The sequence below is a fragment of the Phymastichus coffea genome, unplaced genomic scaffold, assembly GCF_024137745.1.
Source record: "Phymastichus coffea isolate CEN01 unplaced genomic scaffold, Cenicafe_Pcof_1.1 PCOF00043, whole genome shotgun sequence".
NCBI lineage: Eukaryota > Metazoa > Arthropoda > Insecta > Hymenoptera > Eulophidae > Phymastichus > Phymastichus coffea.
Genome location: NW_026706854.1, coordinates 452,973 through 476,706, shown reverse-complemented (window position 1 = coordinate 476,706; position 23,734 = coordinate 452,973). Strand labels below are relative to the sequence as shown.

Here is a 23,734-nt window from a genome sequence, read left to right as displayed (position 1 = left end):
AATTAAAGTATGACTATCTTTTTCTTTAAGGGTATACATTCACCTTATCATCTTATGGTTATAGGTACGTGATAATTAAGTACACGTTTGGCGAAGCGCAATAAGCTTCATATTACTTAATCCGATCATCGAAGTAATTCAAATTAAGACGTCATTGCTCTTGAAAAAGTTATTTAGAAGATTTAATAACCAGCTATTTATTTTTTCAAATTTTGATTGAAAACCAGAATAATTACTTTGTAATAGTTTGTCACTTTCACAATAATTGCAATGATTCAGCCACTATACGCAATTTTGAATAGTCCATGTTACAAAAGCTTATTAATGATATAGATAAAAATATTTACAATCAAAATTGAAATTTAAAATTCCCGCGATGAAAGAGATATCAGTAAAGCACAATCAAGGAAAAAGCTGGCACGGATATTCTCGAAAGCTTTCTCTCTTTTCTCCGCATACCGATGTATCTCTTTCACGAGTCTTGAGCGCTGTTTCTGGATGCCAAAATAAACTCAAAGCACGCGGGTTTTCCCTCTTCCTTTTTTAAGTTCTTGATGATAATTTTATAAGTTTTAAGAAAGCCGCTGCCGCGAGCTTGCGTGGTCGAGTGTAGCTCCAGCTACTCGCTTGAACGACGAGAAATTTTCACGGGTGTACAGCGTGTGGGTTTTTCATTGTGTAAGTGAGCGGCTGAGTAAGTGGTCCATATATAGATTCGCCACCCCCTCCCTCCCAACGGTCACTAACACGCGCGCACACCTGTCACGGATATATACTCTGCCACAAGCCGCGCGCCTCACACTTTTTGTGCTTGCACTATACAGGAAGGGCAAGGAGCTTCTGTGTTTAAGACCGGTCGGTTATTTTTTTATTGTGATTTTTTGTTTTTATAATCAATTATAAACACACATTTTTCATCATGCCAGGGCGTCCATTATGGCAGGTAAGCTTAGTATTACGTCCCGGTAGTGCAAAAATTTTACGGGCGCGCCATTGCTTCCGGTTGACGTACTTGCTCTTTTATTTTTCACGTGCAGTATTTAAATCGTACTTTGTTTACTTTTCGCAATATATCATAGTTTTTTATGTTTTTTTTTAAATTATTTGTGGTTTTGTACTGTGACGCAGACTTCTGAAAAAGGTTTTGTTGAATTTCGAAATATTTACTTTTCAACACATTCGCAAATTTGGTAATGTTCACGACCAGCTGTACTTTTTGTAATACAAATTTTGAACCGTTGAAAATATGATTGGATCGCTGAAAAGTAAATAATGTGGCGGGCAGAGTTTGGGAATAGCTGTGCGCGTTTTTCCCCGTCTTAAAAAATTTGAAAAACAAACTCTTGTAGTGTTACTTTTATAATTTCTCGACAAAAATTTATTAAACTTGGGAAAAATCCCGATCTTGGTCGTTAAAATAACTAATATTAACTTTAGTCTTAATGCCTTGTGCATATTTTTAACTTCTCTCAACATTGTTTTCTTATAAACAAGTAGTCGCTTGATATTTTTTTATACAAATATTTACCCAAACGTTTATTTCTGCATTTTTGAACGCTGTTTCATCAAATAATTTCTGCCGAAAGTCTTATTTTCGTGTGTTTTTCACCCGCAAGTTCTCTAAATTTGGAAGCTGCTCCGTGATATAGGTGATTCATAGTTTATATCAAACTATCTTATCGAAATTCTATATCTGCATAATCTAAAGTGTAGTTTTCCTGATACTTCATTCTCAAGTGTTAGATGAAAATGTATGAAATTTTGAAATTATTGAAACCATTCCTGAAATAAATCTATCACCACTCCCGTAATAGAATCGAAAATAACCTTGACACCTCTTATGAATCATCCTTAGAGTTACGAAATTGAGGATAATAACAGCTGATTCTGATGAGGTATTCGTTTTTTTGTTTATAAAATTAGTTAAACATTCGTAACTTTCCTAAGCCGTATTTGAGATGCTTCTTATTAAATGTTAAGTGACCATTTCAATTCCACATGTACATTTTTGTAAAACCTGACATTTTGTATCAATCAGAATGTAATTACTATAATTGTTAATAAAATTTTAATCACTGCTACATTAACTACAAAGTCAGTATTAAAAAATATTTTATCAAAATATTTTATCAAAATATTTAATCAAAATATTTTTTGCATATTAAAAAGAATGGTATAACAACAAATCCAAAACAATGTTATTGCATAATGAGAATTGGTTGATGATTTCAAATTCTACTGACATATTCCATAAAGGTATTCCGGAAATAACTAAAAAACCAACCTCGACTTCAAACCAGTGCAAGGTGGCAACTTTGAATTGAAAATTTCAAGGCAGTGCCAAGGGTACAGTGATGGATTTCACGCGTATGCGAGAGAAAAGTATGTCAGTCCGAGAAAATTTTAAGAGCGCGACATTATCCTATATTGATACATAAACAAACCGAATGAGTTTTATTTTATTTCTAAAGTATAAAACCTTTAATCTTCCTTCGATTGATGAAAATAAAAATGTACTGAAGTGAAACAAAAAATAGAACGAGGACCCAATTTATCAACTTACCATCGTCTTTGTTTTATTTGTGCTTGTGTGAAAATATTCTTTTATTACGTATTTTCATTTTTTCTAAAGTGATATGAAACAATTTTTAATTTTCAAAATCATTTCTCACTTAGTTATCCTTTTTTATCTAAGGTGATAAAACCCAATTGCCCTAAACATTTCTGAAAAATATCTCGTTAGATATTGCACAAGAAAAAAATTAAATAGTCAAATACTAGCATTAAAATAATAATTGTTAAATTCTCCAATCAAATATTTCTTACTTCTAGAAATAAAAAATATCGAATGCTCATTTTTTTGTATCAATCTAGTTTTTTAGTTAAAATGTTTTTGTTATATCGATTCAATAAAATAGAATTTACGAAAAGTTAAATTCGATCAAAATTTCAACAGTAAATAGCTAATTTCGAGATTTATTGTATTAATATCGAATGTATATCCTATCGGTTTTTATGGATATCTCAATATTGTATATTTTACATTATTTTGCTAAGCTATTAAACATAGTAATAAATATTTATCATATTTTTGCATGAAAATTAATGAGGCTATACATTACTACCAAGCATAAGAATAATAAAGTAAAAAAATTAGTAAAATAAAGTAAAATAATAAACAACCACCCTAAAATAATCAAGAATGAATTAATGTTTAATTGCCTTTATATAATAATATATTTAATTTTAAACAAAATCATAAAGTTTCATTGCCGTTGGAACATTATTGAACATATAAATAAAGAAAATATTCCTACAAATTGCATGCATTACCACTTAAAATGTGTTACACTGTCATAGACCTTTTGGCATTGATCCAAAGCTCATCGTACTGCATGAAAGTCGTTTTAGTCGCTGTGCTTCGCCCTCTAAATGTCAAATGTAAAACCGTCCACCCGGTCATTCGACTTACAATATTGTTTTGGTTTTATGTTCAATATCAATGAAATTGTTCCTTTGGAATTCTTTGCTGTTTTCAAATCTTCACGATAACTTGACGGTAGAAAGTAGTCATTTTACATACCTTCCTTTTTTTGTAAAATATCTTTATATCGCTGTTACAAGAAAGTTACATAGCAAATATTTGAGCTTACAAATACTGTAACAATAGCACATGCGTTAAAGTGTCGTTAAATAAGTTATCCATGACTTAAATGGCAATTGAAAAGAGACTGTTGCACACCCCAATACGCGGTACAATGAGTGAAACGAGTAAATAATCGCGTTCGATAATCATATTAAAAATTATATTTCTAAATACACAATTTACAATTCGAATTTAATATAAAATTTACATATGTCTCGTATTGCCGAAACCACCATGTCCAGATTGGCTAGCACCTTTGTTGAAACCCATTTGAAGGTTCAGGTGACCTTCACTGGCGCGGAGCTGGTCTTCGGTAAAAGTTCTCTCATTCTTGTCAGCCATTTTAGGCCCCAGCCTTGGTCCTGCGTACTCTGGATGTTTCTGGGTCTATCAATAAAAATATTAACTTTATTAGAATGTTGTTGTGATAATTTCTAAAAAATCGTGATTAATACTGACAAGTCGTGCCAAAGAGTACAAGCAAAGGGTAACTTGAGGAATGTTCCTCCTCTCAAACAAATCAGCGGTTTGGAAAATTTCTTCTTCTGGCACTTCATACTTTTTAAGAGCTGCCTGGAACCTGTCAAATATTGAATTACTTAATAGTTTGCCAGATTATTATTGTGCGAATGAAAAAAGCTTTTGAAGTACCTTTGAATGTTCTCCATAAGTTGGAAATTGGTTCCTTTGGTCTGGATTTTTTTGACCGAACCTGGGGCAATCTTGTTGATCAAGTTGCAGAGAACAACTCCGTCTCTAAGGATGTCCTCATAGTTTCCAGGTGGTAGTTTCTCTCCAAGAACTGCTTCGATCCAGTCCATCACTTCTTTTTCTTGATCCTTGTTACGGGCCTGCAAAATTATGATAAAATTTGTTATATTTACGTTTCATCGAAATTATAAAACTTTATCGTTCAAAGATCATAATTCGACATTTTCGCTGGAAAATATTACTACGTCAAAAACTTAACTCAAAAATAGATCGTGACAGGAACTTCTGCGTTACTGGTATAAATATACTTCGAACGTAAATTATATTTGCTATAGACACTAAAAGCGTCCTATAGTGCTAACAAAATTTTAATGGAGAAATATTTTTTTAACAAAATTGAGTTGTATTCGCTACTTCGTAATTTATTGGTCTTGCGCTTAATTGATGGCTACGACGAAACAGCATCACGTATAATAATTTCATTTTGAAATCTCTAAAACCCCTTTAGATATTTGACGCAAGCTTTTTAGTAGAGACCAAAGTATTATTAAAAGTGACTATTTTTCAAGTTGTTTCAACTTTCTCAATACAAAGCTTTGGTATTTTTGAAAATCAAAAGCGTATAAAAAGCTAATGCTGTTTGATGTAAGCTCATCTCTGGCAATGGCGTGATCGACGATAACTTATTATTTATAGCCCGGAAAAAAAAAGAGCACGTAAGAAGTATTCGGGATAATGTGCATTACACTTATCGCGAATAATCTGTGGCTCACCTCGCCAACTGAATTGCTTACTCGCTAGTGATTATTTTGGGAAGTAAAGTTTCTTCGAGCACTAACAACAACCGACAAAACCGTTGATTGCAAAGACCCTCGATATAATCTATTTTCAGCAGCGACGCTAACAAAAACTCGACAATGAACCGCTCTTTAGTCTTGTGTACATTGTAGTCGGAAAATATTTGAAGTCAATATTTTCAAATGACACATTATTTTTAAACGTTGAATAGAGTTGGTTGCAGCTGTAATTATGATTTCGATTTCCGGATGATAAACGACTCTTTTGACATCAAACGATATTTCCGCCAGTTCCTAGAAGCCAGCCAGCCAGCAAGCAAGCAAGCAAGCAAGCAAGCAAGCAGGCGCAACTAGAAGTATGACTTAGCGCATGCATGGCAAGAGCTTCGGTAAATTTACAGTGAAGTTAGTCAAGTTCCAAATTCAGATTTGTCTTTAGGTGTACGCGCGATATTGGTTTCCAGTAACAGTTTTGGCAACCGATCAAAGTTATGCACCTGTGCCACGGCGCGCATTTTCAAGGTGCCGAGTTAATTTATGATCATCGGTGCACGAGCTACGAGCTATTATAGTTTTAATGTGTCTTTTAGTGAACAGTCTGTACAATTTGTCGGCGAGCAAACTCTAAGAGGCATTTTTAGCAAGAAATTGGCTGGATTTTTATAGATATTTTATCTTGAAAGTGTAATTAGAAAAATGAAAAACGATTATAGCAGAGTCTTATATAAATAAAGAACAGCGAGACTTCCGGTAAGATAGAAGGCATTTCAAAAATAGCCTTTCTCGGATATACGCTGGCTCCTCATCTCTAGATCAAAAACATCCAGCCAGTGTTAAGATCTAATGGTACTAGCCTCTAGTCCATTTTCCATGACTATTTTTAAAACTGTTAGATCCGTAAACACAGACGATGTTTTTACAGTGCATTCCCGTACATAAGTTTTTACGAGCTCAGGCGATATTATTGAGATAAAAAATCCTATAAAGCGTGTGGCCAAAACTGTTATAACGAATACTTCACTAGTGAAATGTGTATGCGAAGCTAACAATTAAAAATGAAACGTACCGGCATTTTGATTTGGTAGTGTTGTTGTTTGGTGTCGTTGGAAGAATGTGTCTCAGTGTACCGAGCAGTGCTTTTCGAAATAGAGTGAGGTTTACAAAAGGTGCTGCACGAGTGGAATAGTAACTAAGTCGAATGCCGGGAGTCGCGACGCTATATGGCGTTCTCCCCTCCTAAACTCCCATCCTAGTGATCTTCAACTACCAGATTTCTCTCTCCTTGGCACCTTGCCCGTCGGGTATTCCCACACCCCCGCATTGCCTTCTCTCTTCCTCGTTGCTTCTAGCTCTTTCTTTTTATTTTCATCCTCATTTGCCTCCAGACCCTAACCCTCTCCCTACATCATTAGCCTCGCCCCCTCCTAAAATGCTATAATTATTTTTCTGCTTTGCTCGATAAACGAAAATACCGAACGATGTTTTTACCACGTGCTTTTTGCATTTTCTTAGCGATATTGTGTTTCATGAGCCTCCAGGGAATTTATTTTTATAGCATCACAAATGCCGAGTAAAACAACCTAATTTTATTAAGCATACTCCATGTTTCCGTTGATCAACAGTACATATTTTCTCATTCGTGATTTTATTCGTGAAGATATACGTTTCTTTCAAATTCATCGTTTATACGTGATATCAGTTTTTTCATAATTATTAAAATTAAATTAACTGATTTGTTCAATTCAACAAAAATTAATGCAGTAATTCATCTTAAAAAATATTTATGTAAGCTAAAGCCGTTCGTATTCTAGTTATGCGGTTGAATTAACTTTTAAATTGAAATAATAGAGACATAAAAAAGCGCGAGTACGCTTGTAAAAAATTTTAATTGGTCGTTGGTGTATAAAGTCTGTCAGAATAATCGTTGCTCACGCAAAAAGATTCGCCAGCATTGAAAATAGACGGCTAGTAAAGATGTTATAAAGAACACGCGCGTCATCGTGCGAATAGTAAACTCGACTAGAATACAAGCAAAATAAACAAGTGGGTGTATTGCTCGTGTATTATTATAATATTTTTTCTCTTCGCGAGGGCTGCGACTGAAAGACGCTATCGAGGCGATGGAAATTCGCCAGATGAGCGTCGATAGACTCGTACACGTACACTGTCTGAGTGCACCGTAATTTCTGGATACTGGCCATTTTTAAATGTGATGCCACAGCCAATTTTAGACTTCGTCAATCATCGCGCTTCCAAGTTTGTCGCGGAAAGACGGATGAATCGTGTTAATACATACGTAAATCTCATAATTTCCGATTTCCTAACAACTTTTCTATCGTTCAAGTTTTAAAGAATTGCTGTATATCTGATATGAACAACAATAAATAATACTTTACTAATAATGAGAAAAGCTATTTAAATAGTTTGAGCATTTATTTTGTTTCTCAAAAATCAAAGATGAATATAATTTGACCTTTGCGCTCGACTCGGACTATTTAAATATGGCGGGATTATCAGCAGCGCTCTTGCTAGTTCGTACACTCGCCGCTATGTGGAATACAGATTTTCCCTACCTATAAGAGGAATATGGTGCTGTGGCTATAAGTATAAGCATTAAAACCAATATCTTTAGCTTTGCGCAGTGGCGATATCGTAACCAATGAGGTTCTACCGAGGTGCGATTATTGCTAGTTGAAAACTTTTACCAATACCCCGCCGAGACGATGTGAAATACCATCGGCTAAGGCAATTTTTGAAAGTTTCTACGGAAACTGATAATAAAATTCAAAGTGAAATTATTACTTTTACAATTAGAGAAGTTTAATCAATGAATTTTTTTCAGTTACATATTCTAAAATTCAACAAAAATTATTAAAGAGAATAAAATAATTATTTAAAGTATGGAAAGTTACTTTGTTTTTTAAAAAAGAAATGAATGACAGTTTGAATCATTATAATTACTTATATAAAACTGTAGTCATACAGAATTATTTCTTTGAATAATTTTTGTACGTGAAAAATAATTGGAATAGTAAAATATTTATTCAGTAGTTTCAAATTTCACAATCAAAAGTCTAGCCTCGGTATTCAAAATAATAATAAAATAGAGAAAAAATTTGTAGAGAGATCTCTGACATCTGATTTATACATTATGACAATAAAGTAGAAGCTAAAAGTCTTTTTTTTATATAAATCTGGTGCCACGAGGCAGCCACATTTGATACTGTAGTTATTTTTGCAGGAAGTTTTTTTTGTTGCGTAACCATAAAGTTGGAAATGTTCCGATGGCCTAGTATTGACCTCAGAAGCAACTTTTTAAAAAACTATTTTTTAACTTGATGACATTGTAAACAACATTCTAAATTTATCAAATCAACTTACCATAAAAAGTGTTTGGCAAAACTACCACGGAAATAATATAAACATATATTTTATTTCATACGAGTAAGCCTTTTTGAATCAATGCAAATAGTTGAAACAAAACTATTGCACTAATTCTCTTTGACAGCCGTAATAACCAATACATGTTTTATAACTATCACAAATTTGCGTACTTAAAAAATAGCAAGCGCTAATATTTCTTTTTGATATATTCTAATTAATTCAAAATCGTATAAATTTAGACTATTTACTAAGTGCGCGCTTGAGCGCACGTAGATTCATATTTCTAAAATTAAACACGTACAAGTCTGAAAAATGATTAAAAATATGAATAGATCTTTTATGCGACAATGAAAATATACGGTAATGTACTTTTGTTTATATTATTTTTGAATTGCTATATATTCTACAAAAGTATTTTTTTCATTTGTAAAGATAGCAGTTAATTAATATTCTTAGAAAATTGATATGCTTGTGAAATGGATTTTCGTCAGATGTTTTTCGAAAAATAATATAAAACAAATATTTACTATCATAACAGTCATGATATTGACCACGAATTTCCTAACAATGAAGTGTCCTCCACGCTGAGATTATTATGTTTTCTATTTTAAATTAAGATACAAAAAATATAAATATACTTTAACAAATAAGTTAGTTGCTAAAAAGTGAGTAGGATAGAAATATCATAAAAGAATGTTTTCCATTCTTTATCGATTCAGGATAAAGAATTATTGAAACGTATATACGGAAAAAACATCATATTACTGTTTATTAATTAATAAAAAATACATGAAATGCAAATTAATAATACCGTACCATTTTTATTTCACAAACAATATTTGGGATTAGTAGCGATCTAATATTTTATTGCAAATAAAATTGGATCAAAGTTTATTACTATTATGTATTTAGTTCTTTATAACAGCGCGTTTATGAATTTTTTTATCTGTTGATCCTTTTGAGCAAATTTAATTAAAAAATAAAAAGAAATAAAAAGCGAAAGTTTTGACGAGGTTTTGAAATTATCCTTATCAAGGCTATTCAACATTTAAGTTTTGTCTGTTTGATGTCTTTGTGATACCTGTGCGCTATAATAAACTAGTAATTTTCAATTAGTAAAATCATTTAATTCATCTTATTAATAGCCTTGATATGGGTGATCGCAAAGCTTCATCGAAACATTGGCTTTTTTATTGCTTATTATTTTTGAATAAAATTTGCGCAAAGGATCTACAGATGAAAGAATTTTATTTGATTAACCTTAACTGCTTATTATAAAAGTTTATTACATTGTTTAATAAAGATTTTTATTTGGAATAATTTGGCAGGTTGCTGGAAAACGGGAACCAGAGCAGGAGGCCGAAGCACAGCAATGGGTCGAGACGGTCATTGGCTACAGATTCCCACCTGGTGAGTGAATACTTAAAGCAGCACAAGACATCCGAAATGTATACCGACTGCCATATCGATTCTATACTCTCATGTCGAGGAGGGGTGAAACCCCTCGTCTATCGGAAATAAAACTGCTCGTCTAACATATGAAACCCTGTTATATGGAGGCAACGAAGGGTTGCAAGTCCAGACTTTTATCGTCTAAAATTACAGTAACACAAATAAATACTGAGCAGCTGCGTTAACACTTGGAGTTTCTAAAAAAAGACCTCGAGTTCAGGTTTATAGTCGAGTTGTGGTTCATTTGGAGATACATAGACTGCATCAGCCATATAGTCAATTATTATTAACCAACAAATTCCGTCAGATTCTATTTATAAGCAAAATATTCATATTTGCGTTTAAAGTAAGCTAGCCTTTCTAATGCTTTATACGTTTGAAAGAGACTCTGTGAAATTAAATTAAAAGAAAAATTCGAAAAAAATAGAAACCGAAATCTGCAACGTAGAATGTGTCAAAAAGTTAGAAAAATTCAACGATAGGAAAGTGTAGGGCGTCCTATAAATTCCTGATCATGAAAAGTGGACAAGATCAGCAAGCGTTTTTCAAGACATTCGTCACCCCCGCGTACAGCTCTCCCTGGCGCACTGGCCGCGTTCTATAAATGTAAACCAGTGAACGGTGAGCACTGGGGCGTGGCACGACCGGCGGGGAGGCGGGTGGTTTTATTTATCGATCGGTCCTGTCAGTCTAACTCCGGCGCTGGTATACTCGCCGGATCCCGACGTCGGAGCGCGTGACGTCGAAAAGGTTAAATTTCTTCGCTAGGTCAGTAATTGACGTCGCGAACAACGTCGACGTCGAGCACGACAAACGCAGAACGCGCCGGACGTTACTAACCCCGAGTATTTGGTCGGCATGCGGCGCGCAGGGCCGCGCAGACTTGTGTCGGAGCGAGTTTGCGCGTGGCAACAACGCGGAACGACGTAAGACGCCGACGCCGATGCCGACGACGTCCGTACGGACGTCGTCGAGGGGCTCTTGGCGGCTCTTGCTCCCCTGGCAAAAGGCGCGCTCCGTTACGTCACAGCGCGCGCGGGAGCAAGCCGAGAGAGCAGTGCGGCCACCCCTCGCGAGCAGTCGAGTCGAGTGGCGCCGCGCCGTCTGGCTTAGTACCCCCAACTACCCCCTGCAGCGTACATGCGACCCTGGTGTGGGAAATACGCCGGGCATCGACGCAATCGCCTTTGCGCCTTTCTCGCGATCCGCTTATTTCCTAATGTGCGAGTCCGATGTGCTAGGTGTCGTTGCTGCCCCTGGCCATCGAAAAATGACTACACATTTGAAATCGCTTTGCTCTTAACATCTTTGTTCTCGTGAAGAAAACTCAGCTTCGGACGTCGAAAGGAAGGAGACGATGTGCCATTTCAGTCCGAAAAAAAGTGGTCGAATAGGAATAATATAATGGAACGCGATCGTGCAACATGGTGAATGTGTCGATGGTTGGCGGCACCGCGCAAACTGGCTTGTACCACTGTAGAGGAGCCAGGCGCGCGCGCGGTCGCACCCGTAGCTCCCTCTCGGCGTCTCTTGCTCGACCATGCACGCGCCACGGCCACGCACTCCAAGACTTTTGCCGTTAAATGCGCTTAAGTATAATGAGCCTCCACCTTTGGACTGGCAGCCTGGTGGCCTCGAGGACGCGATGGAGGTGGCCAAAGGCGGCTCTACCCGGCCACCCCCACTTATCTGTTCAACTCCCTCTATTCTGTCTCACATTCGTGTCTCTGCATCGATGGGCGGGGAGGAGCGTTGCACAGAGAGCTCTGCCGCGCCGCGCGCGCTTTCACGGAAAAGCTCTCGCGGCTAAGTAAGCGCCTGGTCTTTCTGGATCGAGGGCGCACCTGTCGAGAGCCACACCGGCACCTTCTATCATTTTCTCGGCTTCCGACCGGCGTTTCTTCGCCATTGTTTTCATTGTACCGCTTCAACGATTTTTTCTGAACGGAAGTTACTTGCTTGGTTGATAATTATCCAGAATTTCAAGCGTCAATTCAAATTAATTTCACCATTATTATCTGCATCTTGTACTATGCGAAACATAAAGTACCCGTCGCTTGGGTAAGCCAGCATAAGATTTTCTTCAATAATTCGTTGCGAGGGTAATCAATTCATAAAAGTAATGATGCAGAGCAGGTGCGACATTTCAATAGGATTTCGAAGTATTGCACGACGCAGCAACCGGGTAGCCGATTCCGAGGAATATGTATGTATCGGGAAAGCGCGGTGCAGCCACGAACGAACGTAGGAAGAGTGGAAAGCTCGTGGACTAGAGCAAAAATAAAAAAAAGAAGAGGGAAAACTCGGTGGCGTTGCTTGCGCGCGTTCTGTTCGCCTGTTCCCGCGACTAGGAATCGTCTTGGGTGCCCCTCGTCTAGGCGATCGAAAGTGAAAGTGAGCGAGCTTGCGACATGGCTACTCGCCGGATAACCGGTGCTTTTGATGTTACTTGCCCGTTTTAAACTCTGAAACTCTGCACCGCCACGTGTTTCAAAGCTCGCGCATTCCAATGCGGTGGGCTCGGGAGCGCGCGCGAGCTTGCGACTCACATGAGCGCCTGATCGTGGAAGCTTGCGAGGCATGCCAGGCACGATCCTTACCGCACGACTTGCGAATGGCAAGTAGCTCGATGCCTCGCCGCTAAGGTGCTACCGACATATCCACGCATGGCAGAAGCGAGTGTCTGTGCTAACGGCTGACCATGTCGATTCTGTATCACTTGCAGTGATCGTTCGAACAAAAAAGCTCGTGTTTCTCTTCGCGTAAACTCCGTGCTGCGACGCAGTACTCGCAAACTTCTTTCAACATAATTGTCAGCGGAGCACAGCGGTCAGTTATTTTCGTAAGCCGCGAGCCGTTTGCCAGTAGCCAAGAGATATAATTACTGGTCACGATAGGGCCAGCGCTGGTCAGAAGGCTATGTTTACTGATCGGCATCGATTTGCCGTCAAGTGCTCATCACGCGATGTCGCAGGGACGCCAAGTGATCAGGGTCACATGCTGAGCAATTGTACGGTCGAAGCGCGACCTTTACACCAGGTGCACTGGCGACGAGTCGCGCCAACCAGCCAAACGTCACTCAACTGTCTGTCACGAGGGCGCGAGACGGGCCAAAGCACCAGGGCAACAGCAGACAGTTGAGGGATTTATGGAGGGTGCGAGAGCCCGCCACTGTCGAGCCGAAGTAAACTAAAGAGAGAGAGAGAGAGAGAGAGAGAGAGAGAGAGAGAGAGAGAGAGAGAGAGAGCACGTGCGCGCGCGCGCAAGAGAGAGAGAAGGCTTGACGACATCCGATCAATGAACCGCGCAAGCGTTCTTCGCCTAACTTTTTTCTCGTTACAGAGCTTGTAACGGAAGTGTCTAACGATGCTTTTGATATGTTTTTACTAGATCTATAAGCTTCCTAAGTGATTAGTTTGTTTCTTGCTTTGAGATCTTCTATTAAAATAAAAAATATTTTTGTCAATGACAAAAGTATATTATTAATGAAGACATAGGCATAATAATAATTTGACTGATTCAAGTGGGTTAATGAATTAGCAGTCAAATGTAAATGTTTGTAATAATGCTTGCATTAATTGATCTTGATATGTCAATTCAAGCATACATACTATTCCTCATATCAGTTTAGGATCGAAATACAAATCGATCAATCGATTATCGATAAATTTTTGATAATTTGATAATTCAATGCATTATTATCAAAAAACGAAAAATTCAAATACATCCTGTACAGAAACATAACAATTTATATGATGAGCGCTGATTCTCGTAGAGCGTAGATGCATATGCGCGATACGCTATTGTTTACGTAACACCGCCATTTTCGAGCTTGCAAGCGTTTCACTCAGGCAGAGAGGAGAGCAGCTCGTCAGGCGCCGTCACGGAAGCTTGAGTGTATTAGGAAAACAAGCATCAGGCGTTGGATGAATTGACGGCCATTGCGCGGGTGCGCGCGCACGTGCGCTTGCATGCACAGCCCTGCTACCCTGTAGTTTCCCGTCGAGCGTTCCCCGTCATTTTTGCAAAACAAACAAAAACTGAAGCAACGCGTTTTTCTTAGCGCGAGGCCCTTCTTATAGCCTCGGCTCGTCGATTCCTTGCGCAGGCACGACGATTTCCGATCGGCCGAGGTTGAGGCTAGCCTGTCAAAAGTTCGTCAATGACGTCACCCCGAGACAAGCCTACCAGGATTACAGCCCCGAGGCAGATTTACGAGATGTGCGCAACAAGTGGCTTTCCCACGATACGTCCCACCAACTCGTCGCGCCGTCGCAGTGCCACACGGCTATGTTCCTCGCCATGTGTGCCATCGATAATGTTGAATGTGCTTTCGACACAGATTCTTTTAATCGATATGAATAATATATTTAAATTGAAAACTTACTATTTATTGAGATTAGTTGCAAAGTTAAGGAGTATTGAATCTCCAATTGATTACAAATCATAAAAATAAAGTACACTTGAGATAGGGAGAATAACTTTAATTATAATTCGATTATTCGGGGCGTTAAAGCTTATGTCATTGAAATTATTCACAAGAAGAAAGCAACAGCATTAACTCGAATTTAATGAAGCTGCAGCAATGCTTAATGGATTTAAATGCAATGTCTTCATACTTTTGCAAAATTCCGATTGATATGTTTCCATTGATGATATTTATATGAACGAGTACCTCTCGACGATAATTATTCCGTGTTCTGACTAGTAATCCTCGAAATTGAAGAAGTTCTGCTCTCAATTGTACGCAGTGAGAGCCGATTGAACATCTCGTTCTCGACATCGAATGTATAGCAAAGCACAAGTGCAAAATACGAAACAGGAGCCACAGCATCGCAGGAGCAACGAGCGGAGCCTGCGCAGAGAGCAAAGGAGGCGTGGACGTCGAGCTATATAGAATTCAGGAGGACGTACATTCCCGCGAGACCTGTTGCTCTTGATTTCCCCTACCCTCGCGACCGGTGGCCGATCGTAAATTCGAGCGCAGGATGTTGTCCTGGTGAAAATCTTGCCTTTGACGTCTTTATGACGCGCCACTGACATTTAATCGATAAGCGAGGCACGCGCCTGTCTCCCGCGCTCGGCGCACGCGCCTCCGCCGGGCGCGGAGCTTTCCACGTCCGCGCGGCTTTCGCGAAAACCTCCGCGCTTCTGCAGTTCGTCGGCCTTTTTTCTAATTCTTTTTCGATCTAGAATAATAACTCGTAACGGTGCGCGATCGCAACTGCGCAACGGCATAACTCGATCCATTGAATATTAACTTGCATATTCGAATGACGAAGATCTTATGCTCCGTCGGAAATCGTGCTGTGAATCTTGCGAAATAATCGACGCCACTTGACGAAGCGCCAAACGTCAGATTATATTTAATTTGTCCAATTGATTTTCGCTAGGTCTATCGAGTCGATTAGTCGCAAGAGCGAAACGTTTTCTTGTTTCACTACGCACCCTCGAGGTCTAACTACTGAAGCTTTACTCAGAATCAGTATAAAATTAGCGATGGATTCAAAGAAAAAAGTGACAGGACAGTATTAGAAATCAACGATATCCAAACAAAGTGTCGAATATCGCCAAGTTGATCCGTTTGAGTTCAATCGCCGCGGCGACGTGTCACCGTAGCAGGAAATCATATATTGGCTCTCAGCGTTCGATGGCTTTCGCATATTTTGTCCATATACGTTATACACACATATGCATATAGAGATACTGAACGAAAGAGAGTGGGATAGAGAGAGAGAGAGAGAGAGAGAGAGAGAGAGAGAGAAGAAAAAGTATAGAGTAGAGTTACATATATCGATAGGTTGGAGTGCGTCTGAAAAATATCCGGGTAGCATATGACTGATCACGCTGTGTGTCGATGGCCATGAGAACCGATCGCGTAAGACATCTTCGAAGACGCAGCGGCACCGATTTCCTGTCACCTCTTTGCGTTTACGACATCTCACGGAGGCCCCAAACTATCAGGGACGTATCCGCAGCCGCATTCGTCGGCTCTCTCTCTCTCTCATCACCCCATAGCTGTGGTCTGCTGCACCGATTAAAAAAAGCCGAGTGCTGCGCCCCTTCTATTCGCCTGGTCATCGGGCCAAACACTTTTCCCAATCTCGCGGGTGTATGAATTTTTTTTTTCTTTCTAAAACAGGACAGTCAGTCGCGCGTTCGAGCTTGCAAGCGCGCTGCGAGAACTCGCTCGCTGCGAGCTTTTAGTTACACAGCGTATCGCGCGAGAGTTTCGCGGAGAGTATGGGAGCCTGGTAAGTGAGGAGACTGGGGGAGTCCCTAGGGATAAGTTTGTCTCTCGCCAAAGAGAATTCGACTTTTCGCGCGCGACACGGATATTGAGAGCTGGCGAGCGACAGAGAGGACAATGCAAAACGATGCAATCGGACGCGCACCTTGTCCCTCTTGGCCAACTCTCTTGCTCTCGCGTTGCACAACGACCGCACACATCATAGTCTCCTAAACGCGCAATAGTGACCTAAAATAACTATGATTTACTAGAATCCGAAACTAACAGCGATCGTCAATTCTATTACTCCCAAGAGAATCAAACGAGAAAAATTCAACGACACGTTTGCTCGCGATTGTGCGACCCCAAGGGATAAGGTACGTGTACATTACAGGCGAGGTTAGGTTTCAATCGGCTGTCGATAGCTCGTCAATCGAGAATCCAGGCGCACGACCAGTTTTTTACCAGGCGAGCAGATAGCGCAGGCAGTTTCAGGCGCAAAACCGCGTTCGCGCCCACGGGAAAGAGAGCAGACTAAGAGACGAGCAGCAGCAAGCTCCCGCTGCGGCAAATTCGCATGGCACAACTATAACCAGGCCGAAACCACGTGACGTCGCGTCCTCGCAGGATCAGGCTGGCAGTTTTGCGAGCAACTCCACTTCCTGCAACTGACACTTTTGGTATCAATGTCCTTTGCCAAAAATCTCGGAAATGCTATCTCTGACAGTCGCGCGACATCACACTTTTGCGTTCGAGTAAAGTTGAGTGAGTATCGCTTCAAGCGTTGAGACCTCACCTTGACCAGACAGCGCTTGCATTTATTACACTGACGCAGTTGTAAGTAAATGCTCTAACGTACACTTTGTAACGTATACGTACATCATTCTTTCAGTCATAAAAGCATTGTATCGTATAGCCAGTAATGCGTAATTCAAGCAGGTTAGACAATCTCTCTGTAGCCATGCTCCTCATATTTGCGCAATTTTACATCGTGAGATACTTGTAGTCTCAATAACGTAAAGCTATTCGAGCTTCGAGTGAAGTTTTCAATTCAAACTTAAATACTTCGCTCACCGAAACGTTACGCGTACGAGTAACTTTCGTTCAATTTGAACTCGCTTAAGATAAGACTGATCATAGTCAAGACAGCTACCTTCTTTGCGCATGACTAATGGGAAAGAAAGGAGGAATTTTACGAACGACGCTTCTTTCGCTGCCAACAAATTCAAGCCGAACTCGATGACACCCACGAGATATGAGCGCCTGATGCTAGAGTCGCACGTATCCAGCGTCCACCGTGCATTCCGCGCACAGCTCTGTTTGGCCCTGCGCAGTAACGCTCGCTGTATATCAGAGAAGGACTCGCAAAAAACGCGCCCGATAAAAGCTCTTGCTCGCTCCCTCGGTGGCCATTCGATACAGTTGACTTTCGGCCGGTTCTCGATTTCCCCATTCTCTCTCTCTCTCTCTCCCAGCATCCGCATACAAACACATACGTAATCGTGTATAGAGTCGCACTGACACAAGCTCTGAGCGAAAGAGAGAGAGAGAGAGAGAGAGAGAGAGAGAGAGTGAGAGAGAACTTGCGCGGAAGCACGGAGGGTGGCGTGCGACGTTTTAAAAAAAGGGTGGCGCGTTGGTTCGTAGGCGGCGGTGTAGCGCGTTTAGCCTCCTGTGCAATGCTGCAGGCCTGGCAACTCGAGATGCGACTCGTCTTCGCGCGAAGACGGCCCAAGGAAGGGTCCTTTCGTGACAGACGGATAAAAAATGCGCTGCCCCCTTGGCGAGCCTCTTGGCCTAGCGGGACGCCATGAGTGCGTGCTGGTGTACGAACTACCCATCCGCGAGCAACCTATTGCTGCCGCTGCTGCACGCTACACGGCTCTGCAAAAGCTCGAGAGAGCGAGGAAAAAAGTGCGCGCGTGCTCTCTCGTTCTCTCTCTCTCTCTCTCTCTCTCTCTCTCTCTCTCTCTATCTCTCTCTTTCTAGCCCGCTTGCTCGCTCTTGCTCGTGACAATGGCGGATCATCGGTAAAAGCGAGAGAGAAAGCGAGCGAGGGCGGCGCCTTGGCGTAGCCTGCGGAAAAAGGATGGATGAGCGCGCATTTGAATGAGCCAACGTTATGCCATTGGTCAGCTTGCGCTGCCGCACATACACATGTGCAGGCAATCAAATCGATAGCTTATTCTGGAAGTCAAATGTTTTTACGTATACTTACCAATACGAAAGGACTACGAGTTTCATATCATTTTGAGCTTTCGAGTAGAAGTCGTAACAATTGAGAGCTTTTATCCTTTTTTCAATTGTTGTTATGCATTAGACAGGATAGCGTGTGACTTTCTAATTTGAGATTGATTATGATTAATCCTGTAAATTTTTTATTCGCTGAATCTGAGAGGTCAACTTGTCTCCACATGAACGTAGTGTAAACATTTTTTGAATCCACTTTCATTTACTTAATTGTACGATCAGCGTTAAAAATTATGGAAAACGAAATTCAGTTTTTGTATGACATTTCAAACACTTACGTTGTACAGTACAAAATAAAAATTTTATTTATAATGTGGTTATTACAGGTGTCAGCTACGAAGATGCTCTGAGGGACGGTGTGATCCTTTGCATGTTAATGAACAAACTTCAGCCAGGTCTCGTTCCCAAAATCAATACCTCCGGCGGTGACTACAAGATGATGGATAATCTCAACCAGTAAGAACTTTTTATGTTCTAATTCCTAACTACCCTTGCCTTTCGAACCCTTAACATTCGCCGAAAGTAATGAAACTTTAAAAAAATTAATAATTTAATATCGAAAAATTGACGATAAAACTTTAAAAACTACGTTAAAATATTCAAATGATAGAGTATACACAGTGTTTAATTTAGCCATGCAATAGAGCGAGCGCAGAGCTCTTGCTCATTCCTCGGCTCCTAGTCACCAGTCGGCTTTACGCAATCGACAGTATTTTGTGTCGGGGCCAATCGGAATTTCGGGAGCGCGCGAAAAAGCACGTGGCAGAGGCCACTTGATTGCTCTTTTATTATCGTGACAACCTGATAACCGAGCGCTCTCGGCGTCTAAGTTCGAGACGTTCATCGTAAAAGGAGCCAGGCTTATCTTTGTTTTTTTTTGTTTTTTTTTGCCTCCTCACTCTCTTCCTTTTTCTTGCGTCGGGTTTCATTTATCGATTGGCGAATAACGTCGAAACATCGTGACGTTGTAAGGGTGGATTTGGGCTATAATGGAAGCTCTGATGTGACGTCAGTTGTAGATTGTTATCATTCGTGGAGGTGATTGGAAATAATTACTATTGATTTTCATTCGAAGTATTGTACTTTAGATTCAGGCATTGTATTTATCGTGGCACACGATACGCGATGCATGAATTGTACCGCCATTTCAATGGTTCAATGATGACTATCTTTGTTGTCATTCCGCACAGAGTAATGAAAAATGTTCAATTAAATATCTGATTGTAACAAACATTGATTGCACAGTGTATCTCACGAAATGCCACATAAGTCAAAGGTGATCCGAGAGAAGATAAAAAAGAAGTTTCTCGTAGACAATGATTCAGAATCTATAGACCCATATAAATCATCAAAACGCTTTAGCGCAGTGCTACGATCCTGATGAAATATTTGCATGCGAGGAGGTAAAACTGTCATCGCGCGGTCGGCCGCGCGCAAACTACGCACTACTACTATTATGCTACGCACATGCGGATCGCATCGAGCTTCGTATGTACAAGAAGGAACTTTGAAGTTGAGTCGGTCTTTCTATGCACGTTACAAAGGGCACCGTCGAGGGAGTCCAGGCAGGCGGAAATTTTTGTAAATTATAAAGCTTCGGAGCTTGTAAAACGTTTCCAGCCGTCACCGCGCGTGCATACACACGAGCACACGCGCACTACGCACACGTTGCGTCACGAAAAATCTGTAACGTTTGTTATAAACAGTCCAGCTACCTCCTGCTCTTTTCTATTTCCTGACTGCGTATAAACAATTTTCGCGAGTTTTCCGCTCTCGCAAAATCCATCCGTCGGCGACTTTGCGTTTCTCGATTTTTTTTGTAAACGCCACGATCACAGCGCAGCCGCGTGCGCATGTACTCTCCGGCATTGCAAGAGCGGGCTTTTCCTTGAAATTTTAAGTATACGTATATTCACAGTGGGAGAGAGAGAGAGAAGTAAGGTAGTGGGGAAAATGATGCGCAGCGCGGCCACTCCGCACTACTCCCTTTCTACCGGAGACTCATGAGTCACGAGGAGGCCGACAATCGCACGCCTGTGCACGCCAACGCGCGCAAAGACACGCACACACTCTATGACCGCGAGTATCGGCGCGCGCGCGCCTTCGTGCGAGTAAAAGGTACATGACTACTGATGTCGCTTCATGATCCTCTGTTCGATGGTGGAGCAGTGAGCACTGGTCTGACTCGGGTACCGCGCATCCTGTCCACTGCGCTTGCTTGTGGGCACGCGCACCAAATCCAACCGAGTGCGCGACGCGCCTCCTCATTTATACTTTCGTGGCGCTCGCTTCACTTCGCTTTACGTCTATGGCTGCCTACACGTTCTGATGCCGACTGAACGATCTGCTTGCTCTATCAGGTTAAGTGCTGCAAGTGCGTGTCGTTTGCTCAACTTCGATCAACCTGAGCTTTTCGGAATGCTGCAACTCTCGTCGGTTTGCCATTGGTTTTAGCGCGCTATCACGCGCTCTGTTTTCGAAGTTTTGCAAGTTTTTTTGCTGCTTGCGATTTGTTTTACAACATTCTTTCGCGAATCTTTTATTTTTCAAGAACACGATGAACAAACAAAATATACTAGTTTTAATAATAATATATACACCACAATATCACTTACCTGGACTACTCAATCAATACAATAAAATTTGTAACCGGAAAAAAAGTTTTTCAGTAGTAAGAGGCAGTTTAGTCAGACGGGCCAAACAATCCCTAAAAATTTCAATTTTAACAGATACCATTGATAACATTATAGGATTTCTGTGAAATAATATTCGATTCGTAGTTTCACAAAGAATTTAAAAAACATAGTTAAAGGTCAAAAAATCAACTGCCCTAGTTGCGTACACATAGCACGCTGCAGTTTGGTGCTCATATGCGACAGACGCGCTGCTCATTGGGAGACCAGGAACTTGAGCAGCTGGTTGCGCATTCCACCGCGACGACGTGACTCTCCGTTCGTCTCTATAACGTATCTCTCTTTCTCTCTCTCTCTCTCTCTCTCTCTCTCTTGCACACATACACCGACGCTCATTCATCGCCACAGTCTATTCGCAAAAGTAGAGCGCGCATACTTGAACTTGAAATGTTGTCGAGGACAATTTTTCCGAATAGACTCCGATATAATTATAAAAATTGGTAAAAGCAATATAATTTAGTGCAAATTTTATAGAGAAAATAAACTTTACAGACTCAGTGTCGATGATTTATCAGGCTCGGAGCTGGTGGCTATTTGCACAAACATTTTATTTTTAAACGTAATACTTATAAGCCAGTAATTTAACCTTTTTCTTATACTTTCTTTAAATCAAGTAGAAAAAAAAATATTTTTCGATTAATAAATAATAATAAAATTAATCGTAGAGCAGCCCAACATAGTGAGAAGCCCGTCGATTCAAAATCAATGTCGTCGTTGTAATTGCAGGGCACTTAATTCAAATGAAATTGCACGAAAAAATCGATTAGCCAACAAATAAACAAGTCAATAAATAATTATTGACTATAATAATTGTGGAAAAGCAAGCGATCGACGAGGTCTATTCCATTATCTGCACTCGAAAAGCCGCGCGCGCAGCAGCTTGATCAGCACCACATTAGCTGAAACAAGCGACCGCAGCAGCCTCCGCTAGTTGCCTCCCCTCGACTGCTCTTCTGTCGCCGAGTTAATTGCTGTTCCCCTCCTTCTCTCTGTCTCACTTGCAAAAAATTAAAAGCTTGATTGCAGATACCTCACTGGCATTTCTGTGCTCCTGCTTTGGCGGCACACTCGGCGCGTCATTTGTGCCGCGTCCTCAGCAGTAGCAGCGGCGGTAATAGGCAGCTCGCGGGCGCGTTAATTAGTAGCCCTCGCTGATTAACGCTGAGACAATGGGGAGGCTCGACTAAGCGAGTTCAAGCACTCGGCTAACAGCTCACCGCAAGAGCTCTTTTGTTTCCGGTTTTTCTCTCTCTCTCTCTCTCTCTCTCTCTCACTCCCTGTAATTTAAAGAGAGAGAGTAACCCCTTTTCATTACTCCCACGCGCTCATTTAACCCTACGCGGAGCACAGAACTGGGGGCAGATCTACCGCTACTGTAAACTTCTCTCTTTGCTGCTTTTAATTAGCTGAGCTACTCACTCGTGGATATCAGGCGGCAAGCGATCGTTCCCGCGCTGTACTCTCTCCATGCGCTCAACCCAACACAAGCAAAAGCTTCGTGCTAATTGCTTCGAGGAACTCTTTCTCTCAAGATACGCGTATACCTATACACACTTGAAGCACTGACGAGATATCGGGCGCTGCTGCTGATTTTCCCCCGTTTGCCTTCACACCCGTGTTCCGCATTCTTAATCGACTCATTTGAATATGGATAAGATCGGGATATACCATGGTACTGCAATCGAATTTATGTACAATGCTGTACAGTCAATTTACATGAGACGAATGTTTCGTGCTTAACTGATGTGAATAAATTGAAATTTATCATTATAGGTTCCAGAAAGCTTGCATCCGTTACGGAGTACCTGAAATTGATCTCTTCCAAGCCGTCGACTTGATCGAACGCAAAAACATCGCTCAGGTCACAAACACCATCTTCGCCATCGGGCGCACAGTAAGCTCAAGCTATACATAACTTCGGCAAATCAAATGAGCAATCTAATACAATCAACCATGATCTTTCAGACATACAGACATCCGGAATGGCGTGGACCATGGCTGGGACCCCGACCATCGGAGGAACACAAAAGATATTTCTCCGAAGACGTGTTAAGAGCCGGTGAGGGTGTAATCGGTCTGCAGGCTGGTAGCAATAAAGGTGCTACCCAGTCAGGCCAAAACTTCGGTGCCTCTAGGAAAATCATTTTCGGAAAGTAAATCTGTCGCGGCAGATTCTGCTACCTACTATGCAATACACTTGTACATCGTTCTGCCTTTATTATTTATCTTTAGCGATCAATTTGTGTAGTATAGCTAGATTGTTATTTGAAAACTCACTGTACAGTTTATTTGTCTTTTTATTAACACTGCAATATCCGTATGCACGCACACTTTTGTTTGTTACATTCTAACCTGCGAAGATGACGGTTTTTTTTATAGTGTGAGATAAAAATGTCGTTCTTGCGTCGTGAATACATAACTCGAATAAATTATACAATTTAATGTTTACATCTTCACTTGTGTTTATCGCCAAAAGAAAACCATTCTCAAAATGTCGGATCCGTCGTCTTACCAAAGTGGCCTATTACTACTTAAAATTTGAACGTGGTACACGTATCCTTTATTTAATCAG

The 23,734-nt window shown here is 40.6% G+C and overlaps 2 protein-coding genes and 1 non-coding gene across 3 annotated transcripts; 2 read left to right on the top strand and 1 right to left on the bottom strand.

Moving 5' to 3' along the window:
• The first annotated feature begins 796 nt into the window (after positions 1–796).
• On the top strand, positions 797–23,610 carry LOC131664357 (muscle-specific protein 20-like). Its single transcript, XM_058935385.1, has 5 exons — positions 797–943; positions 9,867–9,948; positions 18,796–18,925; positions 22,936–23,056; positions 23,128–23,610. The coding sequence occupies exons 1-5, from the start codon at positions 920–922 to the stop codon at positions 23,317–23,319; spliced, it is 549 nt and encodes a 182-aa protein (XP_058791368.1). The 5' UTR covers positions 797–919; the 3' UTR covers positions 23,320–23,610.
• LOC131664358 (myophilin) lies at positions 3,790–6,378 on the bottom strand. Its single transcript, XM_058935386.1, has 4 exons — positions 6,221–6,378; positions 4,298–4,497; positions 4,106–4,226; positions 3,790–4,033 (listed from the first exon to the last, which is right to left on the bottom strand). The coding sequence occupies exons 1-4, from the start codon at positions 6,224–6,226 to the stop codon at positions 3,851–3,853; spliced, it is 510 nt and encodes a 169-aa protein (XP_058791369.1). The 5' UTR covers positions 6,227–6,378; the 3' UTR covers positions 3,790–3,850.
• Positions 7,785–7,925, top strand: LOC131664390 (U4 spliceosomal RNA). Its single transcript, XR_009301934.1, has one exon. It is a non-coding gene; the product is annotated as a U4 spliceosomal RNA (small nuclear RNA).
• Positions 23,611–23,734: the final 124 nt, after the last annotated feature.